The 22,609-nt window shown below is 38.0% G+C and overlaps 1 protein-coding gene across 4 annotated transcripts in view; it reads right to left on the bottom strand.

Annotated features, from left to right (window-relative positions):
* Positions 1-358: 358 nt before the first annotated feature.
* Positions 359-22,609, bottom strand: part of LOC110835892 (uncharacterized) — a 171,051-nt gene continuing 148,800 nt past the window's right edge. For all 4 annotated transcript variants that reach the window (XM_022076590.2, XM_022076589.2, XM_022076591.2 and 1 more), the window contains one exon: positions 359-3,067. In XM_022076590.2, the coding sequence (XP_021932282.1) occupies positions 2,635-3,067 (433 nt within the window). In that variant the 3' untranslated portion in view covers positions 359-2,634. The remainder of the gene's footprint in view (positions 3,068-22,609) is intronic.

The raw sequence follows: 22,609 nt of genomic DNA, 5'->3' as shown, positions 1-22,609 counted from the left end.
CAAGGAGTTCTCAGTATAAATCTTCTGTTAGAGTATACTTGTTGTGGCAACTTCTTTCTCCACAGCTGGGGTCAAACTCAAAATACATGCACATTCCTAATAAAGTAACAAAGTGTTCACTTAGAAACCACATACAAGCATTTTAAATGCAGAAAAAAATATTCAACTCAACATAAATAGAATTAAACACCAAAAACTGAAACAGAAATGACAAAAATGAATACAGGAACAAAATTAGTCATAACTTGTCATTCTACCGGTGATTTGAATTTACAACAATAGTATAGACAGTTTATCAACATTCATTATTACTTTTCAACTGTTTTACACATTCTGCTTCAAAAATGAGACTTTTGCATTGTTTGAAATATTTATTATAATTACATTTGTTTGCATTTTGTAGATGGATTTAATAAAATTAAGGAGCACCAATGATGGCCTGTTCTTGAAAACTGGTTGCAACGTACAACAAAAAGTTTTAAGTGGAATGAGTAGACTCCAACAACCCTCTGACTAGAACAAATATTTCCAGTTATTCTTCATTACCGACACCAAATTTTCTGAGAGCGTGGTTTGTTAGAAAATGAGCTCTGGGACTGACCTCTACAGAGGTATGATACTCTCGTCCCAGGACGACAAACCTCCTCCTCTCAGGACAGGAACCATCCTTCTGAATATCAAATTTGCTGTATGAAATATCAGTTCATGTTACACAAATTTCACCAACTCATCTTTATACATGTTTACATAATTTAATCTGCAAAGCGTGCATTTATTACCATACTTTACAAAAGGTCCCTCGCCTGTGATATTATCGCTTATGACTTTCATGCATTCTACCACTCGATTAAAAAATGTTTTGTTTAAAATAATATCATTATACTTTCCTTATGGTACAATTTATTTTAAGGGTACAATATTTGACATTTGACAAGGTGAAAGTTCAGAAGTGGGGACCAGATGTCTTACACCTTATACAATCATTTCTTTCCTCATGCAACACGTTGATTTGTTAATTCCGCAAAGTCCTCGTACAGTAATTTTGAGAACTTCCATTCTCGATCTCACTTTATTTGCATTAAAATAAGACTTCCTAACATTTCTTTAATAAAATAATTCAGAGATCCCTCAGCCCACATGTTCACATCCCAAATTTCCTAACGTATGTCGTAACTTCTTTGAACCCTGTTTCAATATAAAATCTGTTATGTTACATAATAACAAAATTAAACTTATTGATACAATGAAGCCTCAGCAAGCCAATCGAATTTTAACCTTGCTCAAAACTGAAAGACTTCACTGTACTAATTAGGTTAATATTGTCAATCTACCCGCAACTGAGTTTCAGTATAACTGAATATACTGGGCCATCAGATGACATAGCGACCAATTTCTTGACAAGAGTGAATACTTATTTTCTTAGCAACTTGTCAGACTTTGGTTTGGTGCCTGCCATGATGAAATTTGGAATTTAGGCCAGAACACTAATTAAGGAAGGAAGGCATTTGTTCCGTAGTTATTAAATATCGGTTGCACTTTCCAGTTTTCTCAAATTTATATACTGGTCAGTGTATTTCTGCAATAAGTTCTTCTGGAAGTGGATTAGGAAGGCTTCCATGGACAGTTTCTAATTAAACTGACAATGTTATATAGAAAGGAATTACGGCCCCTTATTATGTAACATCAATCTATAAAATAAGAGAGTTAATGAAAAAATAGGTTTACATAAAAGAAGCTCCAATCAGTTATATAGCTGATGTATACAAGCTATTGTAATATTAAGACACAATTTGAAAAGCTCCAACAACAAAATATTGCTTACAAAATGAATCTCGGTAAACAAATGAGAAATTCCATCTCTGGTCCTTTCGTATTTGATTGTCCGTTTCTCTGACTTTTCAACTCGGATGGTTAAATGTGATCACACCCGACAACATTAACAACGAGAGAAGTGGCAGAGGCCCATTTTCTGTCAAGAATGAGGTCCATTTCCACATCCGCCCGAACGATGACTCCTGCCAGAGTGGAACCACACTGCTGTGTTGCTCTTATATGGGTTTGACAGCATCTCGCTTTGAATGTTTATTACGTGCGCAACAGATCCAGATACTCTTTATTTTTCTCAGATAAAAGCCCCCGCCCCCTCCAAACAGAAATCCTGAACAAAATCCAGTCTTTGTAAAGAAGCACGAGTCTGTACATTACGCTAGTGTGTCCTTTTAAAAGCACAAGCAAAGAGAATGCACTGCACAGACAAAGAGTACTGTATATTTTCTTGGTTCAAGTTTTCATTAAATTAGCACGATCACTTCTTTCCATAGGTTTCTCCAGCAAATGTACGCACTCAGACACATTCAAACACACTCTCCTATGCCTAGCGGTTAAATGTGTTCATTAAACAAAGTGATTAAATGCCCTTTACCACGTATTATAGCAGTGATAGCACAAGATACTGTAATACGAAAAAAAGTAATGTTGTACAAAACATGGATAAAGAGGGATTAAAAATATGACATAAAGACCCAAGAGGCAAAGATTCACCAAACTGCAGTGTAAGGGATACACAAGAAAAAAACAAAATGCACCACGAGAGTGTGTTTGAGCGCGTATCTCGGCTATGCTAATCGATCTGGTTTACTGGATCACGCAGCACTTGCACTTTGGTTTCTTCTTGAGGACAACGTGTTCCACTTGTGATGCGTCACTGGCCGGGACAACCGTTCCCCGTTGCACCTCCACTGCTCCGGGTGCTGACGGTTTCTCGTTAGAACACGGAGCATTTCCATTAGCTCCTACTTTGTTTTCATTATTTTGCTTCGAGGCAGCTACAGGTGGGGACTGTGACAATGTAGTCGCAACATCTGCTGTTGCAACAGGCGAGGATGTTGCATTCAGGTGGTCTGCCTCATCCCGTCCTTCATCTTCTCTTGTAAAAGGCAGTTTCGGAGCCACACTGCCCGGGGTTGGAGTGATCGGTTTGCCACCCTTTATCATTTCGACTATCTCGTCGGCTTCTCTGCTCAGGTCCCCATCAGGCCGAAATGGGTTGTCCCACCCACTGTCAGTGCTGAAAACATAAAAAACGTTCAGTGAACATTAAGTACACCATCTTTAAGCTCTCCTTCTCCCTTTCCATTTGGTACATTTATCTTTCCAAACTAGACAAAAGACTAACACAAAAAACTACATATTTCAGTCCCAGTCTCTGATATTCACATGATTTTTAATATATTAAAAATAATAAAATAATGATGACCCTTCTTCATATTAAATTCAATTATCTGTTTCACAAGAGCAAAGTCTGCTTTTCTACAAACCTTCAACTAGAATGCTGAAATTACAGAACAATGATAGAGATGCCCACTTACTGAACCGTGCTGAAGTTAAGAGAAGAGGCATTTAACTTACTAAACAGCGATATTAATATAAATTCTTGCAAGAACACATATCATCACTGACATTCTTAGAATCAAGACATCAAACAAATTATTATCTGATTTCTTATCCTTTTACTTAAAGTTTCATTTGTATCACAAGAAAACACCACACACATTTTAACCTTACTCACACAACCACATGATGCACTGCTCAGAAGATACTTAATTCATCTCATATTTTGTCAATAAAAGTGTTAAGATTTCTTATAACTTCAGTTCATGTTCCAGTTCTCTAACAGTCTGATTTCTGTTTCATATTTTGTTATTCTTTTATCCATTCTAAATGGACTCCTATGGCAATTTTATCCACTTACTAACTTACTTAAGGCGAGGTAACTAATTAATGTAATGTAACGTAATGCAAATTGATAACCCAGTAATAAAACGTAATTCAGCCGATGGACTGGTGCACGACTCAGGCACATTTGATTATGCAGTCAAATCCTAAAAGTTCCGTACAATGTTCATACCAAATTTTGATAAAAAGGTCAATTTGTTCAAAAGTTTAAAAGGCAGAGGTACAAACAGCATGATGCATTATAATATTAACGAAGCGTGTACAGGGGATTTATTACCGTCCGCCATTTAAATTATTTCTTCTCGTGGGCTGGCAACCTGATTCGGAACTGACGAGTGGAGAAGTTTCGTACAAAAATGTATAACACAAGTGGCTAGTAGATGTCACTGGTCATCCCCCCCCCCCCACACACACACACACAAACAAACAAACAAACAAACAAACGCGCGCAAACCGCGCAAACCACGCAGAGAATATATAAGTTATGACGTGACGTACAAGCCAGGCATTATCAATGCACGCGATATCTCGATTTAAAAAAGCGGTGGTTCTTTTAAACTGTATTTTGTGATACAAATGAAACGTGTCTTGCCAACCCTCAACGTGGCTTTTCAACAACGATACGTCACATGCCAACAGAAAAAGTTAGCATGAATAGAGATTCCTAATAGTGATGTGTGACGTATTTATATGGAACACGCATAAGTGCTCCAACAAACTCTATCGGCAACTTTAGTAACATAAATTAAATTTTGTACGCACTTAGGCGTGTCGGCTAAGAATGATTACGTTTCACACTCACGACAGAAGTCCATAGATGGGGAAATGGCTTCCTGCAAGGCTTCCACAAACACAAAACAAACGCAGAACCAAGCAAACTAAAACCTGTGATATAAACGCAAGGGCGGCCTAAAACTATGACACACAAAACGATCCTGCTCTTCAGAACACAATTTTAAACTGGGACTACGCCTCCCAGGTCATTTTCAGTCTTGACGCAATAAAGCCGAGAAACGCCCATCCTGCAACTTCCCATTGCGACATTCAATTTTCTACATCGAGGTCACACTAATCAACAACTGAAAATCAGAGCCACCAGTATTGTCAATAAATTTTTCTACCATTCTTCCAGCCAACACGAGAATAGCTTTGCTCCACGCCTCATTGATGGAGACAATTTCATCTTAATTACATCCCAAACGCAACTGTCAGCATCTAAAATAATTAGCTTATTTTATTTTAGTAGTTCGCAATTTTATTAAAGACTTCAGTAAGGTCAATGAAATGCTAATATTTAAGGTACAGACGTAAAGTACCTAGTACCCACAACCAAAACACTCGACTACAGGGAAATTGCAACAAATTGCAAAATAAATATTACGAATGCCACATAGATATTTGTTTTTGTACGAGTATGAAATTCGTCTTTCGCATTTATAAAATAACGCACACTGAGGGTTTTTTATTTTAGAAAATTGTGCTCACGACCTAAGAGGAAGTAAATGGCGGGAGGCTAAAAAATGTATAATGAGAGTAAAAGTACAGTGAGAAATGCATACGTCTTAGTTGGCAATACTGAAGAGACCACCTGAGAGACCGAGGCGTAAATACATGATAATATTAAAATCGCCCTTATAAGGAATACGATACGTAGGATATTAAACGGATTCATATGGATCAAGACATGGACCAGTGGCGCGTATATGCAACATAAAAAAGGTACCAAAGTTACGAATAAGAGCCTCCCAAGCCCACAGACGAATCATTATTCCTTTGCATTTCTGAGAATATGCAAGTTGGAGCAAGATCGCTCTTGAAAGAAGTCTAGATCGAGTTTCTAAACTGGGCACTAAGAATGACACCCTTTCCCCTTCCCTAATTCATTTAGTTAGGTCCAAATTTTCAAGTATAAAAACTGAATTTAAGAAGAAATATCTATCTATTTCAGAAAACAAATTTAAATGTTAAATGGACACCTAGCCATAAATGCCTTGAAAGTTTGTAAGAATGTGGGTAACATCACTCCAAAACCAGTCGGTCCGTCTCACAGTAAAGTCAGTCCACGTCTGGAATGTAGCTAAGAGACACTAAAAATTTTAAGCGGTTGCCTACACCTAAAAAATAACATTGTCTGGCACGACGAACCTCACAAAACACAAAATTAAATGGCTGAATAATGGATCATGAAATCAATAGAACTCCCCCACCCCCGTCCTACGAGGTGTGTCCAGTAGAAATATTTGGTTACAATATTCATCTATGACACCAAAGGTGCACATAAGCCAGCCACAGCCACGTAGCACACACGCAGCAGTTGAAATATATACAAAATGTTCGTCAGTGAAACCCAAGGGCACTATCAATGTCAATGGAGGTAGTAAACTTCTCTGAAACGTCGGTCAATATCCACCACATGACAAGGCGTAACATCCGAGAAGATAGCGTTCTTAACAGCAATTAAACATCGGTTTCCATAAAAGGCATGGAATTTCCTGGCCAGTTGAGAGACTAATAACTGGTGAGTGTGAAGTGATTAAGAGAGAAGTAAACTGCGTATATGACCAGCATTTGCCTGAACGGAGGAAAAGCACAGAAACCGACAATGGAGCCCGTAACACGGCTGATATTCGTATCGAGTATTACTTTCCGAAGAGCGTTCGTTTGCGACTCAAAACACCTGTTGTCGTATGGATACAAACTGCACTGTGCCTTAAGGTTACCAACAGCATAACGATTTGGGCAGATGTTCTTCTTGGAAGATGAAAAAACTGTCGATGGACGAAGAAGTCACACAAATGATTTGCCAGACGATTCCTGTTATCTGTTATTCAGCTGAGCGTCAGCATTACATATTATGGATATTATCTTTAAAACATAGAATAGGCTATTTCGTAGAATACGTATGTATTTCAAATAACAAATGAACGTTGAAGTTAAAACACAAACATTTTTGTAAGTAGGTAACCCAAAGAAAAGCATGGAGGTAACGCGTAAAAAAGAAGTAGTGGTTTCAAAATTTTGCCAACATAAATTGTGAAAATACATTGCCCACAATACCTATGATAAGTTAGGTTAGGTTAATTTATTTTTTTAAGCCTGTTTGAACTGAAAGATTTGCTTAAAGATATAATTACCTAACCTGATGTAACATGACCTAACCTACCTGCACTAACCTAACCTCAGTTAATGTATGGAAATACCTACACGATACCCATTCTTTCACATTTCAAATGTCTTCAAAACAGTTATTTCGTGGAATAATTAGGTATTATATGAAGTAACTAGGTAAGATGTAAAATGTTGTCATTATATCGAAATTACACAATTTAGCGATAGCATATACTCTAGAGGCTACAAAGGGCACTATTTAAATTGGATGACACAACACGAAAAGTCCGAATGGTTTAACACAAGTAACTTTCCAGACTGTTAACGAAACACGTCACACATATTCAAGTGACACGTTATAAAACTGAACACATGACATGTAAGCTCGTGGTACAAAACACTGCAAGTAACCTTGTTCATTCATTCTAACATATTACGTCACTTAACAGACGTTTCACCTTCATACGACCGCTCACGGAAGGAATTCATTCACAAAACTCCATGGATCATTATCTGTTGATGTAACTGGAAACGAGCAATCACCACCTCGTTATGAAACTTCCATTAGTACAAGATCCTGGATACGAACCCGAAATAAAACGAATGTTCGCGTGGAGTTATCATCGCCACTTCGAATGAACAGCAAAACTACTGAGCTGCCTGAAAGTAATGTTAAACACGCAAATTTCATGTATCACACTGCGATCATTTATGACAGAATGCTAACTAAACCCATCCCACCTGAACGTGTTCAAATATGAGAATGTCACGTCCAATCGATCCTGGAGTAACCAACCTTGTTTCCTTTGGCACCTTAACTACGTAATAGAGGATTCCTCCGTGACTGGCAGCCATGCTCGGCATTTCTCTTCCTAATTCAGAATCGAACTGACACTGCACAACAGCTGAACATCCAACTAGCACAGACTTCTAAATCCCAGTTGGAGGTCTGCAGCACCTCGTCTATACTTGGGACCGCCCACACAGTGTTTACATACGTCAAGCTAACCGGAGGTCGGCTTCGTTGATGTCACCTGCAACTCTTCCTCAGTTCTGCTGAAGACTACTGAGTGTCGGATCTATCGATCTAACATGGCCGACCCCTAGGAAGAACAGGGACTGCGCGCGTGCGTGTAGCTGACTGCAATTATAATTAAAACTGCTGTTACCGTTTCAAAGTCCCAACACTCTCAATCTTTATGAATAGCCGTTCCATCACACTCTGATGCATAAATAATCATGACACACAGAACGATGAAACCGTGACCTTTCTCCACAATGGCGTATCGCGTCCCCTCTTCGTCAGGTCTCCTGACCTACTGCACCGCTTCCCAGCTGGAGGGACGAGCGATTCCAGCTTGAACATGCGGCATTCGTTGCGAATCTAGGACCGGGAATTTCGGATAACAAGAGACGTAGGAAATTAAAGTAAAAAGAAGAAAAAAGTGGCTCTCAAGAATTTGCGCGGGTGTCTTCGTGCTGGTGCCGGTAACGGCTGTGGCCCCAAAATTTATTTATAGCACAGTGTATAGTAAAATACAAACACAGTCTAGTTCCTTCATAAATTAGGAAATGATATTAACACAGCCCAAGTCCACACAGCAGCTCCATTAGGCTCTAACCCAAGATGCATGACCAGTATTGTTTAACGGATTCCAGAAGAAAGAATACTTGGAGCAGAACATGTTACGAACACAAATTTACACCGGAAACCTTTACACAAATCCTGAACATTCCTTAACTTCACTGCGAGAGTCCAACACTTTAGTGGCTTCCATTAAAATAAATTAAAATAACCAAACCACCAAGTCAGTTATTCATTTGCAACAAAACACAACTGTTACCGGTTCATTGCTCGCAGAGAATATGGGCTATTACTACAGCCTAGTGTCGATGTTTGGCGGCTATGCTGGCAGTACGGCGCGGCCTTTCCAATATGCGCGATCAATGACTCGCTTGCCGCGTTTTCTTGTGCGAACGGCACAACCGTCAAATATTCTCACCGTTTACTATTCATTGGTCATACACAATTATCAACATCGCAAAGTTACATTTGCAAAAATGTTAAACACTGTACACTGCCAACAAAAATAAAAATACTGCAAATAAGAACATTTTTCACAGGGTATTAAACATTATTCATGGGCAGATGACTAGGTGAAGTCGATGTTTTAAGTATACGGATACTATTACGCAATACCTTTTAATTACGAGCCTTTTATCATTTCTAACATAATAGGATACTTCCCATAATTCTAAGTTATGGAAGTAGAATGTAAACTGTAACGCTGATGTTTATACAGAAAAATTTACCACAGGTAAATGACAAAATATATATCCCATTAAGGTCTCTAACTTATTTTAAAATATTTCGATCCAGCTAACAAGTTAATAAAATACTACAAAAGATAATTTATCAGTGATGTTCATACGCTTTTAAAGAGAGTAGGCAGATCATACCTTATCTGCTCTTACTATTTGTAGAACTAGACGGAAGTACGATTGGTACTGAACAGAAAGTACCAGAAGTATCAAAACACTGGAATATTGAAAAATGATCAAAATGGTCGTTCAGCGGTCATGGACATAATTTGACTGCGTACTTCGCACGATGTGCATACAGGACCGATCTGTCTGTCCGCATATTTTAACTCGAGAACCGCCAGACGGTTTTGATTAAACTTGGTATGGATGTCATGCCACTTGAGCATAATTCAAATTCTAATTTTTATTTCGCATAATCGGTAATACTAACGTGGAAGACACACAAATTTATGAGGTGAGAGTAAAACTAGTGTCACTTAATATGAAGTGCTCAAATTATGTACGGAAGCATCAAAATGGCGACTGCATAGAATCTTAACTCAGATTTCAGTTTGATGACGATAACTAATGGACCACTGTACAGGGTCACATAAAATGTGGTATCTTCAGATTCTGTATCGAACAGACATTATTTATAAATCAACAAATGAAACCATAGTGAATGACGGTGCGAGTCTTTGGTGTCATAACAGACACATTTAAAGCTCTTCTAATGAATGATGATAAATAATATATTTAAAACCCGAGTAATAAAAAATTAAGACGACAGGCATTCTATTTTACGGATATCTGGGCACGAGCCCTGAAGTAACCGAATGACATGAACAAAACGTGATTTGTAAAGTTTCAACGGAAAACGTTTATGTAATTAGAATAAATTTTTGTTTCATGAATATGTTTCTCTAAAATTAATAGGTTAAGAGACATCTCGATGTAGGCCTACATTCAATTCATTTATATACACACACGCACACGTAATTTAACATAGAGTGTAAAAGTGTAGCGAACGGATGCGGAAACTGTGGACACATTTTTCCAATCTTCTTACGTAATCTCAAGGCACCCGAAGAACATTTTCCCGTTTCAGGAAGTTTCCCGCTTAACTCAGATACCGAAGATAAAACATCATTACACAGTACACATTTATATATTGTTGTTTATATCTCCAGTTACAGCCAACATTACACAGATATCGAACAAAATACATTTTCAGTTCTACTTATTTATTTTTTCAGTAGTTAAGTACATACTCTCAAATTTCGTTGACCGTCGGACTCGGATTCTTCCCCATGTTTGACATGAATTTTCCTTTTCATATTGATCTAAATATCACGAATTGCAGCACACAACTTATACAAAGAGGAAATAACATTCAAGCAGATCACTCTCTTCCTTTCCGTTTCCGCGTTAAAATTCCCCCCCCCCCCCCCAAGCAAATTTAAGTTTAGTTTCACTCTGTATTATTAGAACCAGGGCCACTTTCCGTTTAAAGATAAGTTTCTGTTCAATTATGGTTCCGTTTTAGATAGATTTTATTATAAACAATAATAGCAACTGACATTTTCAGGTGGGAACTGTTTTGTACAGGTCCACTTCAAAGAAATGTGCAATTAAGAGTCGATTTATTCCAGTATGAACTTAGTTCCTTTCCTTCGCGCACTTGAGAACAACGCTGAGTCTAATTTACCCCTAGTTTTTATTATCTGCCACAAAGACCACACTGACACGACGGACAAAGCCATTCGCATAACGATATGTGCGTAGCAAATAAAATGTAACGTACCCAACGACGGTTACATTAAAGAGACGGGTCACCAGGGTTCGTGCTTGTATCCGATAAATCTGTTCTGTTCAAGTTCACACAATAAGGGAAGAGGTCCCCTTTTATTCGAGCGGTTACGTCACATGAAGCTAGAAGTTGCCACCGAACGAAGGGGGACTTCCTTATGCTATCCCTCGTCTACTGCCGAGTTCGTTTGGCGGAGTCATAAAAACTTGTCGCCTTGTTACCTGTAAAGTTTAACTTCAAAACCGCTAGAACGTAAAAACACAATGTTAAGGACGTTTGTAACAAAGGATGAGGTAGAGAAAATGTTACATAACGCGGGACAAGGAAATTTATACCCACAGATCGCCTGTCATGCAACTATAATTTGTTAGGAAAGATATGCCAATGGTTCAGAAGACCATTCAGATGGAAGGTTAATACCAAAATTGATCTTACGAATTTAGTAAGATGTAAATACAGCGTTGAGCTATTGGATTCTACAGGCATAACTATTACTTCTATCCGTTTTTGAGCATTCACTCACTATTCCACTCTGAAAGGATTAAACTTTGAATCATTTCAAGATGTACAGAGTGATACGACAACGGTAAATCCCATTAACATGATTTCCAGAGAATGATTTCTAGCAATGTTTCCAGTCATGGAAATTACAATTTGGCTTCTTTGATCATAACTCTGGGCTGGATGTGGTGTGCGGAGCGTAGGCCTAATACTACTGGGAAATTAAAACACGGTAGATTAATGCATTTGCAATCATTCCCTTCAATTTGATCGAGGGTTGGTGGGAATTGAACTTCTTACAGTGGACGTACACATTTCATCTCTGACCTATCTTCTTTAAAGTTACGACACTTCTCGTTCAGTTTTTCGCAGCAGAGTTCATGAATATGACATTTCAAGAAAAGGTGAACAATGATTAATGAATATACATGGGCTAAAAACCGAATCAATATCTATTTTAAGGTATTCTCTCAGGATCGTTATTCGCAACTGTATATCAGCAAGTTTTCGTACCATATTGTGCAAGAGATTGTTTCTACGATTTAGATATTACTAAAATTAAACACCAAAGATAAACGGGCATTATTCATCACACTGTAACTGCCAATTACCACTTTTAATATTTTGATAAAAATACATAACTTTAAGTGAATATTTTCAAGACATTTGACTGTGAACATCAACTGTAGTCAGTTAATGTGTTTTTGAGGAAAAAAAACACATGTTACGGCAGAACGAACTAATAAATAATGATATCGTTCGTTCAGACCAACAGGAAAAATAAATATATTATAATTATTAGTAGTAGTGACCTCCGTCACTGTGGTACAGTTCGAGCAAAACGTATCATCACACTCCTTGTTCTCAAACAATGTGCCACAAATACTTTCTCCAACCAAAGGTAGATTTCTATCAGTGACAAATAATTAGTAATACAACTAATACAGACTGCCCTGTCCACCATAACAAAATTATCGGTAAAAGACGCAGTAGTTCCGCTTTACACTGAAGATGGAAGGCATAAATAATCCTTTAAAATATCATTCGTCTATCTCCACACACGTCATAAAACACGAATTCTATTAAATTCTAGTTAATCTCACGATAGTAGGAACTCAGCACCATATATACTATGTTAAAACTTTGCATGTTGCGAGAAAGGTTAACTCAAAGCGACAAGATCGATTAAATCGACGGGAAAGGAAATTCACAAAATTTCAGCGTCGATCAAAATGATCCATTGTTTCCGAGATGTCGGTCATTTTATACTATTACACGCAACTTCCCTCTGATGGTAGCAGGAGGAAAAAATCTACTACTACTCCAGAGCTTGCGGGAAGGTAAAGGTGCAATTGAAATTTTTTGAATGTTTCGATCTCTGATGGGTGGCACTAAGGGGCTAAATGGAGGCAGTGCTCTTCTACAAAACCGAATTGCGTAAACTAGATCTTGCTGGGATAAAAAATATGTACTCAGTATATACCGTACTTACTGGTTACAAGAGGCACCATAATTTCAGAAGTAAATAACCAGAGAAAACATTATGCTAAATATATTCGACATACAATTAAATACACATACTTCTATTACAATAAAAACACAAAGACCTAAATGAAGCATAAAACACGTACGATATCAGCAATAAAGAAGTAAAAGAAGTACAAGTAGCAAGTAAAGTAAAGTTGTCCCGCTATACACAATTATGGTTGCTTGGGGGGTGAGGCGGTTATCAGTAATAAATATGAATTCAATAACACGAGATTTTTTTATTTCTGTTGTATCTCAAATGAGCATCGTCATTTCTGAACTGAAATACAAAAATAAATAAAATCTTAAAACCGGTCTTTAGTGACGCACCGACCACATTTCTGCAGTTCTACTGAATTGACACTTAAATCAGAAAATTTCGGAGTAAAAAATATTTTTGGTGGCCATGCGTCTTATACGACGACAGGTTCCCTGGAACTGTGCAGAACCGAAGATAGACGAGATAGAGCAAACTAGCCCACGTAGTCACAACTGTCCCCCCGAGTAACAAACATTACGGAAACGTCGCACCTCCAAGCTGATGCCTCGAGATTCATATGCTGACAACATTGTTGCACCTGTCACGTGATTTCCATACGGCATGCAATTGAAATCGCGTTTACATAAATACACTTCACAAGCGCACGAATTCGCCTCCTGATGCCGTAATAAGCAAAGGTAAAACTGAATGTACTTAAACACCACGTCAATAATATGTTGGGGGAGTACATGTAAAGCACTACACATTCTCCACATGGGTACTAGATGGAGATAAGTGGCCAGTTGCCAGATCGGGTCGCTTTACCACCCGGTGATATACACTGAAAACCAAAATCAGTCGAAAACCGCCACCAACTTAGTTACGTCAATGAGTTACTGTTACAGAAGGGGATAGGAAACTACAGTCGCAGATAATTTCAGACACTATCTGGCTTGCAGACATCTTGCCAGTGCCTGTATATACGTCACAATCAAACGAATTTACAAACATTAATATACATTGGCCTTGAAACGTGTTCCAATGACAAACGCGTATTTCCACAGTAATTTCAACAGTTCCCGTAAGCTGAGAACACGATGCACCTCCGCCCCAAATCGATGCGACGGAAACAATGCAAAGAACTTGCGCTGTACAAAACATTATGATAACATTTGTAGATATATAATTCTTCAGTGAAAATTAGGAGAATGGGGATCTGCTAGCGGACTCACATGGCATCATAGACAGATGGATAGATACCTTTAGTAAGTTACTAAACGTTCACGTAGCTGATCAACTTAAAGAGCCTGAAGTACATACATCAGAGCCCTTCATCCCGGAACCGAGCCTCAATTAAGTTGAATTTGCCATTGGGAAATTCCAGCAGAACTAATCCACGCAGGTGGTAGGACACTGCACTCTGATATACAAACGCTTATAGTGTCGATATGGAACCAGAAAGTACTACCACAACAGTGGAAATAATAAATTGTTGTCCCTATCCATAAAACAGATGACAAAATTGAGTGCAGTAACTTCCAGGGTATCTCTTTTTGTCAAATATTGTTCGGGGACGGTTAAAGCCGTTTATGAATGAAACTATCGAGAACGATCAATGTGAATTCGACATTGATAGGTCAATTATTGATCACATCTTTTGTATTCGACAAATATTAGAGAAAAAGTGGAAGTGTAATGGGTCAGTACTTCAACTATTTGTGGACTTTAGGAAGGTACATGACTCAGTTAGAAGAGAGGTATTGTATGGCATTTTGATTGAGTTTGCAAAATCAAAGAAACTTTTTAGGTTAATCAAGATGTTTATGGATGGGGTATCTAGTACAGTGTGTATAAGTAACTTTCTGTCTGGTCCGTTCCCACTGCACAATGGCCTAAAACAGGGAGGTGCTTTATCCCCAGTGCTTTTCAATTTTGCTCTAGAACTGTCACCAGGAAGGTCACAGGGAATCAGGAACGGCTCGAATTGAATGGTGTGACCAAGTACTTGCCTATGCTGATGAAGTCAATTTGCAGGAACTCTCCTACAGACTAGCAAGGAAATAGGCCTAGAAGTAAATGCAGACAAAACTAAATACAAGGGCGTAATACAGGATCAACATCAGCAACAACAGCAAAACATACTCATAACTAACACATCATTTGAAAATGTTTCAAAATTTAAGAATCTGGGAACAACATTAACAAACAGAAATGAGGTCCAAGATGAAATTAAGAGCAGAATACATACATCCAGGGAACACTTGTGTTTATTAAATTCAAGAAATGCTATCATCTCGTTTACTATCTAAAAGATTGGGGATCAGGATATACAAGACAATAATTTTGCCTTTTGTCTTGTATGGTTGTGAAACATGGTCTCTTGCTTTGAAGGAAGAACGCAGATTACAATTGTTTGAGAACAAGGCACTCAGGAAGACATTTGGACCTAGGACGATCGAAATAAGTAGGCTATTTAGAATATCACATAACGAGGAGCTACGTAAATTGTACAGCATAGTGAGGACAGTGAAATCTAGAAGGCTCTGATGGACTGGACATGTAGCACGCATTGGGGGCAAGGAGTGCACACAGAATTTTGGCGGGGAATCATCCTGGAAAATAGCCATTGGGCAGACCAAGAAGGATATGGGAGGGTAATATAAAGATGGATCTTAGAGAGGTGGACTGTGAGGATGGTAAATGGAGTTGGCTCAGAACGGAGTCCGATGGCGGGCTTTGGTGTTGTCGGTGTCGGACCTGCGGGTTCTTCTACCAGGGAGTTAGTTAGTTAGTTAGTGCGTATGTAACATACAAGTATTAAGAAAGTAACTCTAATTTATTAAAATTCCTTTCAATATAAGCCACCTTTCCTTGGCTTATGTTTCGCCAAAAACGCATGTTCCGCTCACTCAATTATCTCACAAGATAACCTTGACATTATTTCGAGTACATTCTACACCCTCCTGTTCATTCGTCTCTCCGAGTTCCAAATATCTCCTCAATACGGCGTTCTCAAACACCCTTAATCTGTGTTAGTCTTACGGAGAGTGGCAAAATTTCACCCCGCATGAAACGACATAGTTCTGTGTATTATAATATTTAGACTTTTGCCCGGTCGCAAGGATTCCCAGAATTCAATATCATTTTGGTTTTCTGTTGTCGATTCAAATATATTAATCTTGCTATATTTTTAATGATTTATTAATTTCTGATCTTCGTAATTTTTTCCGCAGTCTGGTGACGAGAATGTAACATAACCATATTTCTTAACCAGCGTCTAATGATTAATTTCTGTTTCTTTTAATGTCATTAATGTACTCGTATATTAAATAAACATAAAGAAAATTGTCTCCCATTTAACAGCACAATAAATACGAGGCTCGTCCACAAAGTAAGTTTCCCTGGGGCCGTTTACAGAAACAAAACACAATTTCATGGAAATATTTATTGCAACAGATACAGCAAGTGTCCAGCTATTTTTCAACATATTCGCCACCGGAATTGAGACATTTGTCATACCGTGGGACCAACTTTTGAATACCTGTGTCGTAGAAGTCTGCCGCCTGGGATTGGAACCACTGTGTGACAACCATCTCCGCCTCTCTGTCATTCTCAAAACGCTGACGCTGACCGGACAGGAATTTCTTGAGGTGTAGGAAAAGATGGAAATCACTGGGAGCGAGGTCCGGGCTGTAGGGTGGATGATTAAACACCTCCCAGCTGAACTCCTGCAGGAGACTCGCTGTCCGTCGAGCCGTGTGCGGCCTAGCGTTATCACTGACCGTACTTCACAGTCGGCGGGAGCTGGAATAAGAACCTCCATCTTCAACAGCTGCAACGATGCTACTGTGAGAACGCGGGAAGTACCGTTAGTGCATGCGCCATGCTACGTCATTCCTCTATCACGTACGCACAGTCGCTTCGCGAAATATAAGGTTTGCTAGCTGTGGGACGAGTGGGAAACTTACTTTGTGGACGCGCCTCGTACATTCCATAAACGTGTCTGTTACTCTCGTCTTCCACAGAGTTCTTGAAAAAGTGGGTGTCCATGTTTTCTTGCTGATTTTGAGGAAGGTCCCTAATTCACGCCAATCCTATTTTATCCCTAAGCTACATTCTTCAGTTGATTCATCACAAAACGTTTGACTCTTTAACAAATGAGCACCACACAGCTTTACACAGGACAAGTTTCTCTGAGAAACTCAGATCAAGAATGGAAAACTGTCGTTCGTGACTGGTTTCCTACAGCTGTCGCTAGAAAGCAGCAGCAGAGGAATACAGCGAGTAATATCATGAAGTCGGCTTTTAAGAATAGTTACGTTCCTGGACACAGTTCGTAAAGCGAGCAATTTCCCACAAGCGCAATGTTTTAAATGGGGTTATGTTCCCGAATCACAGAAAACTAACATGAAAATCAGAAATTAACTATGTATGAGACAAAAGACACAAAACAAGCATTACATATGCTATAAAATACAAAAAAGGACAGCCATTGTCTGTACTGATTTATAAATCGAAGTGTTTCTTCAAGTCCAATCACACATTTATCGATGCCAAAGCTCGAGAAGAAAGCAAGTGTAAAGTTCAGAAAACAAAATGTCAACTTGCAAACAAATTTACCTAAAAGGGCATAAACTCAATATTAACACGAACACTATAAAACCTACTTAATACTCAGCTTGCATTTTTTAACCGTCAATGTTTATTCGTAAGGGGGGGGGGGGGTCACAAAGATACTGCACGTCTAAATGTTCTGAAATTACGATGATGATAACAATTTTTGTTATTGGTAACAGGTATCTCTGACCCACTTAAAGTATGCACCCAGACATGCCTTAAAATTTTCACCACACACGTATAACGAAAATATAACTTGTAACTCAAAACCTTTAACAAACTTGCACTTATGAATTACAAAGACGGTTTCCTGATAATTAGCCAACGAAAAAACTGTTATATTCAGCGAAACGTTTTAGTCTTGGCGTTACGAAGATAAAATCAAGGAAGATGTCTTACAGTTCGGGAATTTATCGAATTTTATGAGTCGGGGTTTAGCACAGACTTTATTACAATGCCTTGAGTATGAATTAAAAGTGAAATTTCTACAAGCACACGGACACGATGCTACTTACGAGATGAATGGTAAAGTTTGTGGTGCACAAGTGTACGTCAAGCAGAAGCACCCACTTTTAGTTTCCGTTCAATGCTTTGCCAACAGCGAGACTTGTTCAATTACTCACACCGGATATTGCATGTAAATTGTCAACAGATTTGTGAAATTTCTTGCTCTGCTTACTACCAAGAGAGAGGTCGCGTTACTGACGAGAGAAGTTTGATTTGTTGGCTAAAACGACTAAACACAAACACAGTAATATTTCACATCATGGAGGTAAAACAAAAGGACTCATTACAACCAAGACGTTTAGATTTTCGATTAAAATAATCTTAAAACCTTGCAAACCGTGTAGTATATTGGAATATAAATCATGCATACAAACTTAACTGTGTACACTTTGAGGAGCACTAATGTCAAACGCGTTTCGACCTCAACAGGCCTTCATCAGTGGCAAAACAAATTAATTCACATAATATAAATTAAAAGGTTATGGTTTTATACAGAACATAAAAGATGTGTACTTTACAAAACCAAACTTATGTAACACCTCACCGGACGTTGATTGCACAGGAGTTGGTGTATTAAATTGAGCTCTTAGCTTTTATGTCCACTGGTCTGATTGCCGTTGCTGGTCTACGGTGAGCCGTGGTTGCATCGTCTGTGCCTGTGAACTTCAACGATGCGTGGGCGTTACTGTCAGTTTGAAAAATGTGTAGGGTATACGATATTAACTATCAGTGTGGCCAACTATTGCATATGAAATTTTAATTTTTTTCTGTTTATTGCCAGGTCAAATAACACATTGGAGTCATGAGCGTTCTGTTCATTTATGATGTTATGCTTTTTGCTGGATTTATAGATACGGAATTTTTCTAAAATGTCAAGCATTTTACCTTTCGATGCTATTCTTAACACGTCCATGATATCTTCCATGGGACCGTATTTATGTCCGTGGTCGAGGATGTGTTGGTCGCATTTTGTTTTACCACTGATGATGGCTTCTTGAGGTCGAAACGCGTTTGGCACAAGTGTCCTTCAAATTGTAAACAGTTTTGTTTGTATGCATAATTTAAATAAAAATAATGTTCCTTTAAAATGAACTTCGGCTTATTTCTTGAAAAATTCTTCAATTGCACGGCTGTATTTATGCTGTTGGTTACAATGAAGTTTCTGTCAATTCATTACAAATTTAAGTTTGTGGTCCATCTTGAAATTCTTTTCCAGACAGAATGTGTACGTAATGAGGTTCTACGGGATAGTTTTTTATATATATTATATAGTTCCTGTCTATGCCTCTAAATGAACCCTCTGACCTGTACGCATGACAAGGAAAGAGCTAACACTCCAAATGATGAAGATGACCGGTACAGCTTAATGTGGACACCGAGTCATTCACGACGTTTCATCTTTTATTAGAAGTAACGGGTGTCGAAGACAAGCGGGAAAACCTCGACAGTTGCAGAAAAGGAATTTTCACCACCACACACCCTCATTTTAAAGAACAATTCTGAGAAAAAAATTCATTTTGTGAGAGACTATTCATCTGCACTCATAGTACGGCAACAAATCTGCTATGAGAAAATTCTAAAATTCTTCAGTTTTGTTAACATTGGCAACAGCTGAGTTACAGGACAAAATGCAGAATTGTTTGTTGGCTAACTTATGTGGGAATTTACCGAGTGTAACTTGATCCGGTACATTGGAAAACAATTTAAAACGTTCATGTGAACATGACTCCAGAAAAGCATCCTTTCCAAGTTACAGACACCTTTCGTCGTGCCGGTATTTCCGAATCAGTATCATACATTTGTTGCTTTGCTCCTGTTCGCAGTCACCGGTCTGCAGGACGGAAGAGTGGGGTTTACTTTCAGAAAAATTACCGGTGATCCACTTGAAACAGCATCAACACTAACAGTTCCGTTTGTCATTTAGTTTGTAAAATCCAAGTTCCTCGTCTCTACCTTGCAAAATTTAAGAAAGGCAAGATGTCTGACGACAAACACAGTGTAAACATTGCAGATGTGTCGGTGTTTAAAATCAAATTCATTCCGAGTGCTTTTTTAAAAATGCATATTTATTCCCAAGTGTGGTGAGTGGTAAGACTTGCATCTCTTAATGGTCGTACAGATGATAAACATCAAGGATAGATGCTTCTACCAGCAAAAGATTTTTCTCGCCAGTTGTATTCATGCATTTTGAACATCATTTATCAAATTCCCGTTTCGAGCGAAAGTACGCTATCGCTTCGGAAATTTCGGAAAGAAAAGAGTAAAAATACGTACACTGATTTTTATAAGTAATTTTAGATTTTCTTTGACTTTTTTTTTGCAAATATGTGACACGTATCAGTGTAAACATCTGGATATGAAAGGAGGGTTTTCTTAACAAACACTGTTTAAGGTAGTTAAATGAAGAGTGATGGGCTATTTAATGATGCTGCATACATCTAACGTTTGTACAAGCCAGGGAATTGTGATAGATTAGATATGTAATTTGGATCAGAGAAACAAGAAAATCACACAAGATTAAGTTCGCCAAAACCGAAATGAGAGAATAATACTAAGATGAAACTTGATCTAGTGTGGATATATATTTGAGGTTTACATACATATACGTTAGTTTCTTCAAACAAATGGTTTCAATATTAATAAGCATATTATATCTCGCCAACGGCTCCAAACCCAAAATGTATGTTCCAGTGCTTTTAGGTTTCTTTGTGTGTAGTTGGACGCCCTGGATAGGGCCCACTGTGCAATGTGGAGGGGTGCAAAGCTTTGGCTTGGGTGTGTAACATCTGTTACTCCATTAGTTTATCTCGGAGATCCTGCCATATGGAATTTATCCTTTACGTTGTGAAAACACCAGACATTCCCTTTCAGACATGTTCATTCGTACTGAGATATGATCGCGGTACAATGCAAACCAGACATAAGATGTTTGAACACGTGCCCTGTTTGTTGTCAAACGAACCAACACTTTTAGTCGTCTTTATAGTATAGATCAGCGTTTCTCAACCGGGGTTCCCCGGAACCTTAGGGTTCCGCGAGAAATAGTGATGAATAGGCTAATCATATGTAAATGTATTTTTGAGTCTCTTTTATGTTTAATTTCATATTCGTAATTTTACTATACACGTACGACATATTCTCGGGAAATTCTTGGGTATTATAATAAAGTCTTCAACCTGTTATGTCTTTTGGAAATATAATAATCATAAGAAATATATTTAGCGACATCTATACGGCGCCAGTGTGAAACCGCCTTTAGTGGTCAGTGTACAGGAGCTGTACTGAAGATGAGATTTACTGACCTATCCCTGGACAAGTTCTGGATTTCTGTGAAAGAAGAGTATCCTGCCATTCATAGGAAAGCAATAAATAGATTGCTGAGTTTTCAACCTCTTACATGTGTGAGCAAGCTTTTTCTTATTTAACAAGTATCAAGACCAAAGACAGAAATCGTCTCCTTTCAGTTGAAGATGAAATCCGTGTGTGTTTATCTAAAGTTCGACCCCGAATTAAGCATTTGTGTACCAAAAGACAAGCACAGTTTTCACATTAGAAAAGTAAATTTTATTATTTAAATTGGCTTCAAAAATAACATTTCCTTGACACATATATTTGTTCATATGACATTTTATTTTGATTTATCTTATGCCTTTTTAACATTGTCAATAAACGATTTAGTTATTGTAGTAGTTATTATCTGTTTTCGTTCTGTTTATATGTGTTATATACGATATTGGTTATTTATGTTAATTTTTTGTGTGAATGAAAACCTCCGTATGAGGTCTCTTGACAGGCAGTTTGATTTCAGTTTTTTTTTGTATTGTCAATAAACTTGAGAAAAACGTAAGTAATTTTTTGCGTAAACCAGCTATCAGAAAAAAATATTAAGTTTTCCTTATGAACTTTAAATTTATAAAAAATAAAGAAAGATATCAATAATGATATATAATAATTTTTATGTAGGGGTTCCCTGAGACATGAATATTATTTCAAGGGTTCCGCAAGGACAAAAAGGTTGAGAAACGCTGGTGTAGATTATGCTAACAGGCCCGTTGCTTCAGAAAACCTAGTTTTTTGGACACAGTGTTGCTAACTTTTCATTCATGGCTGAAACATTTTGTCGTGGTAACGTTGGTATATGCATGAGTTTGTTTTATTGCAAAATACTGCTGTAATACCTCAATTTCTTTCATTTACTGATAATGCCCATCAATGGGGGGCCGTGCATGGAAGCATTGCTTTCGTAGTTTCGTTAATCTTCGTAAGTGTTCGTCCCACCCGAAGAATCTATAGGAAGCAATTCTGACTGTGATGTCCGTGCTCCTTGGCCTGTAGTGCAGAAGAGAAAGAATGTGTTCTTTCAATGGTGATGTAAAAATTAACTGTTTATGTGTGATTTCAGTTCCTGTTGGGTGTTGTACGCAACATTAAGTTTTATTAAAACATTGTACCTGCATAATTAGGTGGTGCAGGATTGTATTTGTGATCGTATTTTGAAGCATGTTAAACTCCAGACAGTC

Source organism: Zootermopsis nevadensis, unplaced genomic scaffold, assembly GCF_977971745.1.
Source record: "Zootermopsis nevadensis isolate Lab colony 2312 unplaced genomic scaffold, Znev_1.0 Znev_ptg000011l, whole genome shotgun sequence".
Taxonomy (NCBI): Eukaryota; Metazoa; Arthropoda; class Insecta; order Blattodea; family Termopsidae; genus Zootermopsis; species Zootermopsis nevadensis.
Note: the sequence above shows the minus strand (reverse complement) of the source record. Positions and strands in the feature narration are given on the sequence as shown.